General features: G+C 37.4%; 1 protein-coding gene across 8 annotated transcripts in view; it reads left to right on the top strand.

The window, feature by feature from the left end:
- Positions 1-13,662, top strand: part of usp (retinoid X receptor ultraspiracle) — a 78,372-nt gene that overhangs the window by 26,619 nt on the left and 38,091 nt on the right. For 4 of the 8 annotated variants that reach the window (XM_085481111.1, XM_085481113.1, XM_085481112.1 and 1 more), the window contains exons 1-2: positions 484-655; positions 10,311-10,752. The exons of 1 other annotated variant lie outside the window; for it this stretch is intronic. In XM_085481111.1, the coding sequence (XP_085337237.1) occupies positions 10,665-10,752 (88 nt within the window). In that variant the 5' untranslated portion in view covers positions 484-655; positions 10,311-10,664. Of the gene's footprint in view, positions 1-483; positions 656-10,123; positions 10,753-13,662 lie in introns of those variants that run through there. 3 more of the 8 variants (XM_085481109.1, XM_085481108.1, XM_085481110.1) reach the window with 3 other exon arrangements.

The raw sequence follows: 13,662 nt of genomic DNA, 5'->3' as shown, positions 1-13,662 counted from the left end.
GATAGATTCAACCAGAACTCCGTTTCGTCCATTTTCGAACAGAATTTTTCTTAACCCAACAAAATTTTGTTTTCAGTGATTAAATCGCTCGTAAATAAAGACGCGCCTCTTATTCACCGCAGCCAAATTTCGTTCTCGCGCGAAATCAGCTTCCGCGATAATCTCGAGCCGCGATGATTCTCGACATAATAATTATCGATAAAAATCCCGCAGCTGCCGAGGCTGCGGCCGAGAGATGATCGACCGGCCCTCTCTCTCGTTCTCTCATCAAGCGCAACAAAAGTGCAAGTGGAAGCGGAGCGTTAGCCGCCGGGCGGGACTTTGTTGCACTCCTTCCCTCCTGACCTCCTCTCCCTCTCGGTCGGCTCCTCCCGCCATCCCTCCCCTCCCGCCGTCGTCTCGCCCCTCCCCTCTCCACCCCTGATGGTCCTCCGCCTCGACCTCTCCCTCTCCTCACGCTCCCGAAGACTGCACGCTCACATGCAACGAGAGCCAGACCGGCCGGCTGGCACTCAGTCGCTTTTAGCGCCGTGCATCTCCGAGTCAGTCAGTCAGTCAGTCAGTCATTCAGTCATAGAGTCAGTCAGTCGGTGAATCGGGTCGCTCGGGTACACGCGAGAGATATCGCCGCTCGCTCTCTCTCTCTCCGTATACCGTGTGTACACTTTGGCTACATTTTTTTACTTTCTCATTATCTCTTTTCAAGTTTCCCAAGTTTATCTCTGTATTCCTCTATACTACATCGCCTTTCTCTCTTTCCTCGTTTTCACCCAGACTTGGTGACCGGGTCGCGCGACTGCTCTGTAATAAATTCTCCTCGCTTCTTTCTCTCTCATCCACGAGTGCATCATCCGGAGTAGTTCTTGTTTTACTTTCCACGTTCGTGCGCGACCGCGAAGGAACGCGAGAGAAAGAGTGTCTCGCCGGGGCTTCGTCAGGTGTTGTTGGCACGGGAAATTAGAAAGAGACCATAAAGTGTGTGTATGAATGCGTGCACGTATGGCTGATACGCAGATCGAAGAGAAGCGTAAACGTGGGGTGGCACCTCGCTCGAAATTCGAGAAGGCCGCCGCTCTCTTCTCGGTGCAGTGAACGCGAATTTGTTGTTGCGTGCCTCGCACTCTCCTCCGTTGCTGGACCAGGCTGCCAAATCTCGCGCGACCGAGCTCCTTCGGACGTTGCACGTTTCGTGTTTGCTTATTTTCGTCGCTGACGACGACGTATGCAAGGCGAAGGCTTCTCGTTAAGTTGGTTAACCCTTTTACTCTGATAAAAACTTTGCGACGAATTTTAACTTGACGATGATATAGATTTTGCAGGGAATTGTTTTTTAATTTATTAATTAATTAATTAATTTCGCCTGTGATTTTGTAATAGCGATATATGTGTGTCCCTATTCATTTTTAGATGGGGTGATATTCGAGTAAATTATTTTTGCACGGTTATTCTTATTATTAAGTTGAGATATTATGATATATGTTTTTTTTATCTATACATATTTTATATAATTTTAGAGAAAAGTTATATTAGCAGAATTTGAACTTCTTGTGTGTCTAAACTTGCAAAACTTTATATAGCTTGCTCTATTCTTAATTTCACCGAGTTTGGAATTAAGGAACAATTGCTTCCTAAATTCACAATTAGAATCTGTTTTTTAAATTCGCGACGAATGTCTAAAAACCACGTGTGTTTTACTTACAATTAGCACTCCCACATTTTAATTGGATTTATTAAAGAAAAGGGCGCGCCGTTATTTTTCATTTCTCCGTCATTTCTCTAAATCAGACTTATTCCGCCTGACTCTCCCTCGCGTCCGCTAAGGCTGAAAAAAAAAAAAAACCACGTACATATAAATTCGCGTCTAAAGGGTTAAAAATCCCGTCTATGCGACGTGCACGATTATCGCGGCACGAGGCGGTGTCTCGTCGGTGTACGATCGATACGAACGCGCCAAAGTGGCCACAGTGTGCCAATGGGTTTCCCTCGCTCGCCTAGCCCGCCCGGTTGGCTGGCTGGCTCTCGTGCACGATGTTTACACCCCAGGGTGATCGCAGCAGCCGAAAGAGCGCATCTCGCGTCGTCGTCCTTCGGCAGCGTTTTTTCGCGACCTTCGCGCGGCTGCGATCTCGCGAGGGCTCCGCGTTCCGGCGACCGCCCGATGATACCCTCGCACGACACGGAGAGAGAGAGAGAGAGAGAGAGAGATCGATAAACGGCGGCTTCAGCTGTGCAGCGGCGGCCTTGCCTGGGTCACGGGACGAGTCGCCCGGCTTTTAACCGGAGACGGCGAACTCTCAACTCTTCCCAGCGAACGAACGATCGCGCGGCGGCACGTCGGGCACGCGGAAGTAATTTCTCTCTCGCTCTCTTTCTCTCTTGAAATAATCCCGCGAGACTAAATTTAAACGGCGGAACGGATCGGTCGCGGCCGCGAAAATAGCGGCGACCCGGGAAACACAAAGGGCGAGGAAGGGAGGATGTGAAGGCAGGAGTGTCAAGAACGGCATATTTCGTGATTATTCCACAGGGTGTCTAGCGGTCAGGAAAATCTGGTGAACCAGGGCTATGTCAGGGAATTTTATAAATCTGGAATTGTCGGGGGAAAAAGTCAGGAAATTTTATTATTTATCTGGATTTTTTCACATTATTCTACATTGGTTTTAATAATTTGAAATTTTTTATTAAATAAATATAAACTTTTCCTTGACTCCCGGCACGATAATTTTCTGTGTTGTTAAAAATCGATTCAGCTACAGCGTGTTCGTCAATTTATATTTTCATCGTCGTGTTATTTTATTTCAATGTGCTTGATAGAGACAAAACTAAAAAATTGATATGATATAAATAAAAAAGATGATTATTCAAATAGTTTATAGTGACATGCTTGTTTCACGATTATCGTAGGACATAATGCGAATTGTATAATTGATTTAAATTTTTGTTTTTTTTTTTTAACTTCCGAACCTTTTCATTGTTGACAAAAATATCTTAAGAATTTCACGATATAACATTTAATTAATTTATTATATAGATATATGCAAATTATATATTTGGACAAAATAATACTAAACAGTCAGGGAAAAAATTAATTTCTGGAAAATCTGAAAAAGTCGGAATTCTTTTTATTGACTCTGCTGGACACCCTTTTTATTGACTTTGCTGGACACCCTGTTTCTCTAAAAAGAGACTCAGCTCCAGGGTACTATTATTGCTTAGAGTGGGGTTTCACAGCTTGATAATCCGCTACAGATAATCGTTGTAAACGCTTCACACGTCGGACATTGTCGTCATTGTCCCGCGATATCTTGTGCCAAGAAACTGCCGCCGCCTCCGTCAACGCACGAGTCCGTGTCACGTCGCATAGACTTCTGAGCGCGCCTCGATGATGATCTTGGCGGGTGTCGTCACGTGCTATACTTGAACTCGTGTAAGCTCCAATGATCTCTCTCTAGGTCTGTCTTTATCGCGTGGCTATATGCAGGCACGTGCTACGTGAAAATTTTATTTTGCGCGCGTTAAATTCGATTGATAAATTTAATTCTCGCAGTGTAACCGAAATTCGCGTTATTAGAGCTTAATTTTTTATAGCTTTTAAAAGTAGTTTAGCAGGAATATCAATTATAAACGAGAATTTAATCTTTTAAAATAAGATGTGTTCAGATTATTAGACTCAATCAGTTTTACTGGTTTAATAATTTATTTTAACTTAATTAGAGAGATAACTTAATTATAGAATTAATTATAACTTACAGAATACTCAGTTGTATTTTAATATTTAATAATCAATTACTTTTCTTCATCTAATCTCAAAATTTTAACAATTCTTCAAAAACTTTTAGTTGTTAAATATTTTTAATTCAATTAACATAATATAATAACTTATTGTTCATAATTTATACACGATTATTTAAGTTTATACAAAAATAATACCATAAAACCAGTCAAACATGAACTGTTTGCTGATGCAATATGGGTTTCCGTAAAAAAAAAAAAGATATTAACAAATAATGTCCAGATAAAAAAATTATGACAAAATTTTCAATCTTTTATAAAAAAAAAAAAAATAAATAAATAAAACTTGAGTAAATGTGACTATTAAAAAATACAAAATGTATAACTGTAAAAGCTTTCAACATATGTAAAAATATGTTTGAGTCTGAACACGTCTGTAATAGTGTTTGAAAAATAATGAGTTTCAACGCGTTTTTTGTATACATTTTAATTCCTAAAGAAAAGAAAGTGACTACCTTAAAAAGTAAAACCTTGTTTAGATTTGAAAACGTCAATTGAAATTTGACCTCAATAGATAAGAAAATCACACGTCGCTCAAGAACAAATTAGCAAATGTTGAGAGATAAGATCCTCAGTATATTATTTGAAAAATTATTAAAGAACATGCGACATACACAGAGAGAGAGAAAGAGAGAGTTACAAAACGCCATGTCATACGTACAACAATACCGTTTGTGTTTCTCGATTATGTAGCGAATGTCATGCGAGGTATATGAATGTGTGCGTTTCTTCTTGTGTCATACTTGAACCTGCATAACGAGACACCAGCCCACCAGGCCCGATGACTTCTCTCACTGCGCTCCTATCTCCGCCTGTCGCACGTGTCTTCTCCGAATGCTATACATATCGCAATTGTTGAAAATTCAATAAGCTGTCCCGTGCGCTCGCGGGTTCTCTTATTGTGGAAAATCAATGGTTGCCGAGAGATGTGTGATATTCAGTGCGCGCGTTGCACATACAAAGCCGAGGGCCGAATCGTGAGCCGTTGCTCGATCGTTTGTTAAGCCTCGTTTTCACGTGGCATCGGTGTGTGACCTCAAATGTCATGACATTTATCGTGTTTATAATAATATATGCGACGCTGCATCAGAGCATCTGTAAGGCTCTACGTGTTTAAAAAGAGGATTATAAATAAAATAATTTTAAAAAATCTAAAGTAATAAATCGCAGGTCGATAGATACCTTAATTGGATCTCAACATCTTTGCTATAAAAAAGGGCAGCTTAGTGGACAGTGCAATCTTGTTGCCTCATGTTTCAATACAATCTCGAATAGACTTGCTCCAAAATAATTATCCATAAAAAAATAGTACTTTTGTTGTCTCGTTTTTTCAGAGTATTCTTTGATAATGGACTCTTTATTTGTCACTGAAATCCAACTCGTTTAACGTAATTGATTACCGTTCCTCGAAGAAAAAGATCTGTGGTAGTTTTTGTACCAGAGAGAAAAATTAAACTCTCACTGTAATTGATCATTATGTCATCGTCTTATATTTTTGAGAGAAAAAATGTTATTGTGATAAATATATTTTACAAATAAATTAAGTTTAGATGTAATCAAAAATTGTATTGTTTTGTTTTCAAAAGGAAAAGTTGTTGATAACATTCCGTCCATTTTATGTTACGAAAATCAAATCAAATTTCGATTCTTGAATAATGAATATTGTTCTATTTAATGTTATAACACGATATTTGGTTTTTCTGATTTGTACGTACATCATCAGTTGCTCAACAACACAAATGTCGAGTGGAAACGAGGCATTATCACTGTTTGGTTTCACGAAATCGTGCTAAAGCATAAAGGCTTGTTTGGAATTCAAATTACGCTAATACAAAAATATAAAGATATTTTTTTTTTTCAAATTTTAAAACTAACTTAATACTTGGAATTGTCCAGAATAGCAAATTTGTTTTAAACGTTGAATAAAATATTTCAAAGAGGAGATTAAATAACGGATAAAAAATATTTGATTTTTATATTTGTACATAATAATTTATACATCAATTTATTTATATATACAAAAAAACTTTACGGAGAAATTAATATACAATAATAATTTATTCTAATAAGAAAGTCTCGTTAGAAGCTCACGATTCAATCGAGCAGTCAAAATCTGCATCCTACTGGCAGCGGCACGTGAAAGGGATTGTGTCTATCGCGCGTCATGCATAAAATATAGTCTCCTCCTCTATAACGACGGCATATTTTTGTCGTTGACCCGTGCAGGATACCAGAATTAACGTGCCAATCGATCGTTTCGCAGGACGATATACCGTCTCTCGCCCTCGCTCGCTCTATAATAACGTTATCGATCATCCCCGCCTTTTAATTACGTCAGCCTATCGCCCGCTTTGAGAATATATCGCTTCTATTGATAACGCATATAATATACCTATACGTCACTCTTAGGATTGTGACGTGAAAAAGTATATCGATTATTTTTATTTTATTTTATCATTCGACGCTTGAACGCGTAAAAAAAGGAATCGCGATCACGCGAAAGGATTTTTGCACCTTCAAAATTCTAAGATGATTCTCTTTTTTTCCCGACTCCTATTATCTGTGACAATCACGTTTTACGTTTAAATTGTTTGAAATTATATAAAAAATATAAGATATATTTTTTGCGACCTTGAATCTTAGACTGAAAAAATTGTATTCTCATTTTAAGAATTTATCGCTTATTTTTAGAAAAAAAAAATATTCTCAAAAACTTTAAGAGGGGAATCTTTTAAAAATAAATATCAAATATTCCTAAGTTATAAATATATTCTTAATTTTAGAAGATGTTATCTGTTAAGAGGAGGATTTTATAGTATACAGTCCTCTTATTTCGAGAATATAATTTTTTTGATGTAGGCATAACATTTAATCATGAACTTTATTATAATCTTCATTATTCACGCGTAACGCACTTTATGTCGCTTTGTGATCAGGCAAAGATTCATAAGAACAACATAATTTCAGAGCTGAAATTTGCATCAGAATGTTCAATTCATGTTGTCTAATTCACGACACGCGATCTCACACGGTCAGGAATTCGTATATCACCCGGTATATATCGATCTGCCTTTCCGCTATAGAGTGCGGGCCAGACGCAGTCTTGGCGTTAACCTTGAACTTTAACCTCGACATTAGTGATTAGTCGCAAGAATCGCGTTTGTCATTTCGCCATCCACCCACGAATGATTGATTCACGATTGAGAACAATCGAGCGACCGAATATGATAAAACGCGAAACTAATTATATCTGAAATATACATAAGATCCGATGAGAAAAAGAATGAATTTATTAAAGGGATAAAAAGAAATGTATATATATATATCGATTCGGTCGAGAGTCCAGAGAAAAATTTAAAATATTTTAAAAATCTTCAAAAAAAATTAAAAAACTTGGAATTTAAAATACACGTTAAAATAATTTCTGCGTATTAAAATATTAAATTTCTCCAACTCGGATATAAAAATTGTATAACAAAAATCGTGAATGATTCGTCGAGAAGAAAAACTCGTAAAATCGGCGAAAATGATTTTGCAGGATAAATGCACAAATTTATCGGACCCGTTCGAATTTGATCTTTCGATTGACCGTCTATCTAACTAACGCTAGAGGTATAGCCAATTGACACGTCCGACAACCCCGCTCCGACAACAAGTGCAACAACAGCGGCGCGCACACACGTGACATTCGTGCATGCATGTGCATTTCGTGTAATTGCCTGTGCATTATGTAAGTGATCGCGCCTCTTTATCCCCCTCGAGAGAGTGAGTCGACATCGATGGCGAGACAAGGCAATCGCATTTCCTGCGTGCGTGTGTGGTCAAGGTCGCGAGCGCATGCGTGCGAATCGGCGCGCGAGAAAGAGAAGAGAGAGATAGAATGCTGCCGCGGCTTGTTATTTCGAGATCGCGACGCGGCGCGCGCGAGAAACTGCATAAAAGTCGGCGATAAATATTTTTAGAGCCTCTCGTGGTATGTATCGAGAAGAAGCGCGCTTTTAGCCGTCTGGAGAGAACCAGATCACCGTGTTTTTTAAATAATCTTGTAACGCGACCTCAGAGGAATGCTAACGTTGCTCGATTACCTAATATATTGTACATTACGCGTCGCTGCACAATTTTATTTTATATAATATTATTCTCGTTTCCTTTGGCTCTTTGAGAATCAACTTTCCATTTATCTCCGTTCTTTTTTTCTTCTTCTTTTATGATCGCGACGGAAAAGCAAAATAAATTTATCGTCGGGAAAAAACGAGATTTATACGCCGAGTTCCAAATCAGCATCATCTCTCTGTCGCGAACGAACGAAAGCGAGGTTCTTCTTCTTCTTCTTCTTCTTCTTCTGGCGATAAGAGTCAGCGACACGAGGCTTTTTGCGAATTTCTTGGACGACCGCTTTTTTCCCGCGCCCGGGATCAACGGACATTCGTCTTTGCGTCTGTCCCCGATCGAGGGATTCCCGAGGGACTGCGCCCGCGCATTCGCTCCGTTTCTCGCCCACTACTCACGCACACGTTTTCTGGTCGGTTCGACCGGCGGCGACCTCGCGAGACGTCTCTCCCTTTGGGGGATCCCTGTGTTCTCCCCTTGGGTTTCCTAAGCGGCGCAAAAAGCCGTAAGATACGTGTCTGTCTGCGCCGAGACAGGCTTTCGATCTGACCGGTTAACGCGCTTCTCTCTCTCTCAGACGCGCACAATCAGTTATCAACTTGCACGCGCCGAATAATAATCAAATATTTCAGCGTCGCTCGCGGAGCAGATTTTAGCCGATTCGAGATATATATATACAAGTATCTTCGAATGTGTGTTTTGACGAACAATCAGACAGCTGTGTATACCGTGCAAATCATCCAATCCGATTCAATTGATCGCGAGCAACGCGCGGCGCGTTTCCATCTCTCTCCCGATTCGGGTCTCCGATCTATTCTTTCGGTGACGAGATAATTTGACGAACGACGGAGAAAGGACAACGACTCCTCTCGAGAAGTCGAGACGGCCACGCTTGGTTGTTTCGCAATCCGGGCCACGATAAAAATTATTAAAACGCCTGTGCTTACACCCGTGACTAATTGCACGCGTCATGCCTTGGCACACTTTAAGACGATGTTTCTCAAATCCTCGTTTCATTTAGGGATGGGATCAAGTTCAATGTATACTTGAAAATTCAAGTCGAATCTGATAATCGAGTTTTTATTTTTTCTCAAATACTCGAATGAAACTCTCATCGGAAAAATAATATTTTATATATATCGTATTCGCAAAGAATTAAATTGGAATTTTTTAATTGTACCTACGAGATCGAAAATGGTATATTTTCAAGTACTTTCTCCATCGTGAAGAATCGAACTTTTTAGAAATAGAGACTCGAACTCTTGATAAGATAAAAAATTTATACGCACACGTATAAAATAAAATTTTTCATAAGTACTCATAAAAGATTCGAACGTACTTGATCCAGATTCGAATGTACTTATTAAAATACTGCTCTTATTTTTTGAAGTACTTGTAAAAATGGAAACTCATTACCTCGTTTAAGTTCGAGTCTATGTAAGTATTGATTTTTTTCGAAATAATAGAGGAGAGTTTGAAACTATGTGCAGACATTTGAATCTACCTGTAAGATACTTAATTCCATCCCTAGAATTTATATATTTTATCCACAATTACAGCTCATCGTAAATGCAGATTACGTTTAACCTTCTCGGTTATATTCGGTTCAGACACCGGGAAAAAAACTGAATTAATTTTATTTTTAAAAAAATCCGATAAGAGATATAAAGGAGGAATAACATGTTTACGGAAGATACAGGCTTACCGTGATTTTACGTTTCGCAATTGAATTTCGTGATTAATCTGCAAACTACGCGTTATAATGGTCGAACTGTTTGATCGATGATAAACTGGAAGAGATAACGCTGCGCGTTCAAAATCGGAATTATGAATAATTAGTCAATGTAAAAGATCTTATTGTCATAATGCTGTGCATATTCATCATCGACGCACGTAAAAAAAATTTGTTATGCGCATTCATATTAATAGGCCATTTATATTAATATTAATAATAGGCCTTTCGAAAATAAGCTGTATAAATATATTTTAAATATTTCTAAATTAAAGACTTGTGAAGATGTAATTTTTTTTACAAGCGATTCTTTTCATCCTTAATTTTTTTCTTCATTATCCATATTTGCTTGGACAATTAAATCTTTGTACGTATATATATATATATAATTTGCATTAAATAGTCTTGTAACAATTTAGTTGATTTATTAATGAAAAAACACCGCAAGAAAGTTCGGGACCATATAATAATCGCGAACATGACTTACAGTGCGTTATCGCTCTTTCAAGCTCTTCGCTAGAAGAGAATATAAGCTACTCATCAGTGAGAATGCCGTGGGATTCAAGGTCGCTGTACGATTCGGTGAAGGATTTTTATCGGTTTACGTTCGTCCGGCCGTCAGTCAATATATCCCTTTCTGTTCTTCTCCAAACCTCCACTCTTCTTTCTGCTGTAGAATAGTTAAGTAACCGGTCGCGCGATCGATCACGAACGAACCAAAGAAGTGCAGTGAGCAACCATACCAAATCGATACCAAAAGAAGGAATTTAACTCCCGAGTGAGGGAAGGAAGGACAAGGTGGAAGGAAGGACTTTCGCGAGATGACGCGGCGAGGACGGGACGAGGGATCAGTTTGAAAAGACGAAAAATAAGAAAAAAAAAAAAAGCGAACACGAGGGGGAAAAAACGCGGGGTGGTGGTGGCGTTGCCTCGGGGTGGTGTGCGTGTGTGAAAGATAAAAAAAAAAGCCGACGAGATAAATCGTTCCACGGTGACGAGTGAAAGTAGAGCGGGCAAGCAGCCGGGCAAGATGATGAAGAAGGAGAAACCGATGATGTCGGTGACGGCCATCATCCAGGGGGCTCAGGCCCAACATTGGGCACGTGGCAGCAACAGTTGTACGTATATAACGTATATGTAACGTCAACATTTCCTTCGTAAATGTTGCATGACCGGTTGAGGTGTGTTAACTTTATACGAGATGATGGTAGCAAGAAAATCACGTCTATATAATTTAATAAACGCTGTTTATCCCATCATTCGTTTGCGCAGACACATTTTTTAGGATTTTACATATTTATATGTATATATATATATATATATATATATATTTACATATATATATATATGTATATATATTATACATATTTATATGTATTTATATTATAAAATGTATATCAGTGAATATATGCCGCTGTTACATTATTTCGTCATTATTTCTCTTACTGGATTATTTATTAAGTAATATCTTGCGAAAGAGCTTAAAATAATAAATTCTAAAAATATTATAATTATGATATAATGTGTAATTATAATATATAATATATATTTCTTTAAATATAATACATAATTTTTTTTAATATCTTATAAGATTAATTATTAAAAAGAAAAAGAGAGAGATCTTGATTTTTAACAATGAAAGATTAGCAAATGACTCATATCGAATGAAATCGGGACAGGAAAGTTGAGGCGTAAATTTTTTTAAGTTCGTGTTTTAAATAAAGAAAATTCGATCATATGAAGCTAATTAGCTAATTTTACGTGTAATGTGCGATATATTGTACATTTCTAAATGACGACGCGCGCTCATTAAAGGTAATACAATATTGATAAGATTACGGGGCAATGAGATCGATGACTCAGTCATGTTTTTCTTCGAGGAATACAATTTAGATTGATAAATATATTGCTTTATTAGCGCTTTATGAATTGCGAATGTGAAGTCGCGTGATTATTCGCGTGCTGAATGAAAAGAATATTTTTAGATGAAGAAAGTGCGAGGGATATATATAATGTTATTTCAGCATATATTATAATTTTATATAATGATAATAAGAACATTAAATATATTAAAGGAAGACTAAAATGAGGTGTGCAGTCAGTCTCTCTGCGGGCGATCGTGGTTGCGCTAATGAACATCCGTGTTATTTATACCTTCAAGTATGGCGTTGTGAATTGGAACTTAAAAGTGTGTAAACGAGATGAACTATCTTACGATGATAATTAGCGTGGCAGTGCTAGACTGTCGATTAACAGGATTCTCAAGGTTCAGTTTTACTTCGCCATCACAACAACGATACTCATAAAGTTAAAATATTATTTTTTTCATCGCGATGGCCGTGAAACCAACAATATTCGCGCAACAATTCTATATACGTACCACTTCCTGTTGTGCGACTTGCGAGTCGTAAAACAAAATCGTAAAAATTCAAATTAAATGTTCACTTTCCGGGAAAATTCACAAACCAGAAAGATAAAGCTTAGGGCTTGACGAGCTCATGAGAAATTCTTTTTTAAGAATTATATTAATACAAAAAATAAATACGATATACATTTGAGAAAAAATATTAAAAAATCAGCCGATTGAAATTTTTTAAACGTTTTTATTATTTTAGTAATATATTTCTAATTTTATATTATAAACCTTTTTTAATGTTCACGAAACTTGTGTCAATGTGCAAAAACATTCGGATAATGCTTTTTATCGATTTTATTTTTATGAATACGTTTATATACAAAGTACAACAAAAATGTAGACCGCTATTTCAGAAGTATATTCTACTTATCAAAGTAAGCAAAAGAAATTCATTAAAAACATATGTCCAAAAATGCTGTTTTCACGTTATAATCAACAATGTTTGGATCGCAACTTGTTAGAATAATTACAAAGCGCATTATTTTATTTTCGACAATACAAAACAGTAGGAAATAATTATCTCAAAATAATTCATTTTCAAAGCTAAATGGGCGAATCGTTTTCAAAATTGTCTGTAAACAGCCTGTTTTGCATTTTGGCAGAACAGAAAGGAGCCAATTAAAAAATTATTTTTGGACATGTTTATACAATGAACTTTTTCACTTATTTCGATGAGAATAGCGATCCACATTTTTGTTACTTTTTATATACATATGAGTTTATATACGATCTGTCTCAAGTTTCCGAACTTCCTTTGCACAGAGCATATTAGCAGCATCTGTTTAAGTTCACTGTTTTTGTAGAAGTTTCGTTAAATTTGATCAAGATCTTACTAACAGTTGATTTACCATAGAGGATAGAAGTGATAATTATACTCTTTGACAATCGAGAAATCATCATAAAGCATAGAGATAATTTTCTTTATAATTTACGCGATATAATATGGACACTATGGTATTGGAAGAATTTTATGAGTTTCTCTGATTAATATTTATCAAACTAAAAATATTAATTATTTACCACAATAAAATATAAAATATGTTCGATTAATTTTATACTATGTACATATTTTTTGTTGTGCTAAATATTAATCAGAGAAACTCTTACAAAATTCTCCCAATATTGTCTCACGATTACCATTGATTTTCAGGATAAATTCTAATAGAAAATTCTCCCCGTATGGTATAAGTGTAACTATTTTTTTGTTCTGCATTTTGAATAATAATAAATAAAAATTATTTATTACTAGTCACGCGTATTTAATAAAAATTAAGAAACTTTTGGGACAGACCGTACATAGTCTGTTGCTCTGAAATCATTATAGCGCGTCGAGTAAAGTGAGTCACACCCGGTTCGTCGCGATAGTCCGACGTCCTGCAGCGAGAAGCGACCGATACGCGGCCGCGCGCCTCGACGCATATACATATCGTACGTAGATGCTAAATGCACGAGGTGAAGGTCGGCTATTGAGACGTGAATGGCGCAATTTGCGGCGGCGAGCGAGCGAGCGCGCGCTTATCAGTCGCCGGCTCTAAAAGCGACCTTAGAGCTCTCGGGCTTTTAAAGCGCTAGCGTGGAGGAGGAAGGTCGTGCGAATGCGCCACGTTATCGG

The sequence above is a fragment of the Nylanderia fulva genome, unplaced genomic scaffold (assembly GCF_048542155.1).
Source record: "Nylanderia fulva isolate GAGA-0341 unplaced genomic scaffold, ASM4854215v1 Scaffold17, whole genome shotgun sequence".
NCBI lineage: Eukaryota > Metazoa > Arthropoda > Insecta > Hymenoptera > Formicidae > Nylanderia > Nylanderia fulva.
The sequence above is the reverse complement of the archived record's forward strand: the minus strand, read 5'-3'. Positions and strand labels throughout refer to the sequence as shown.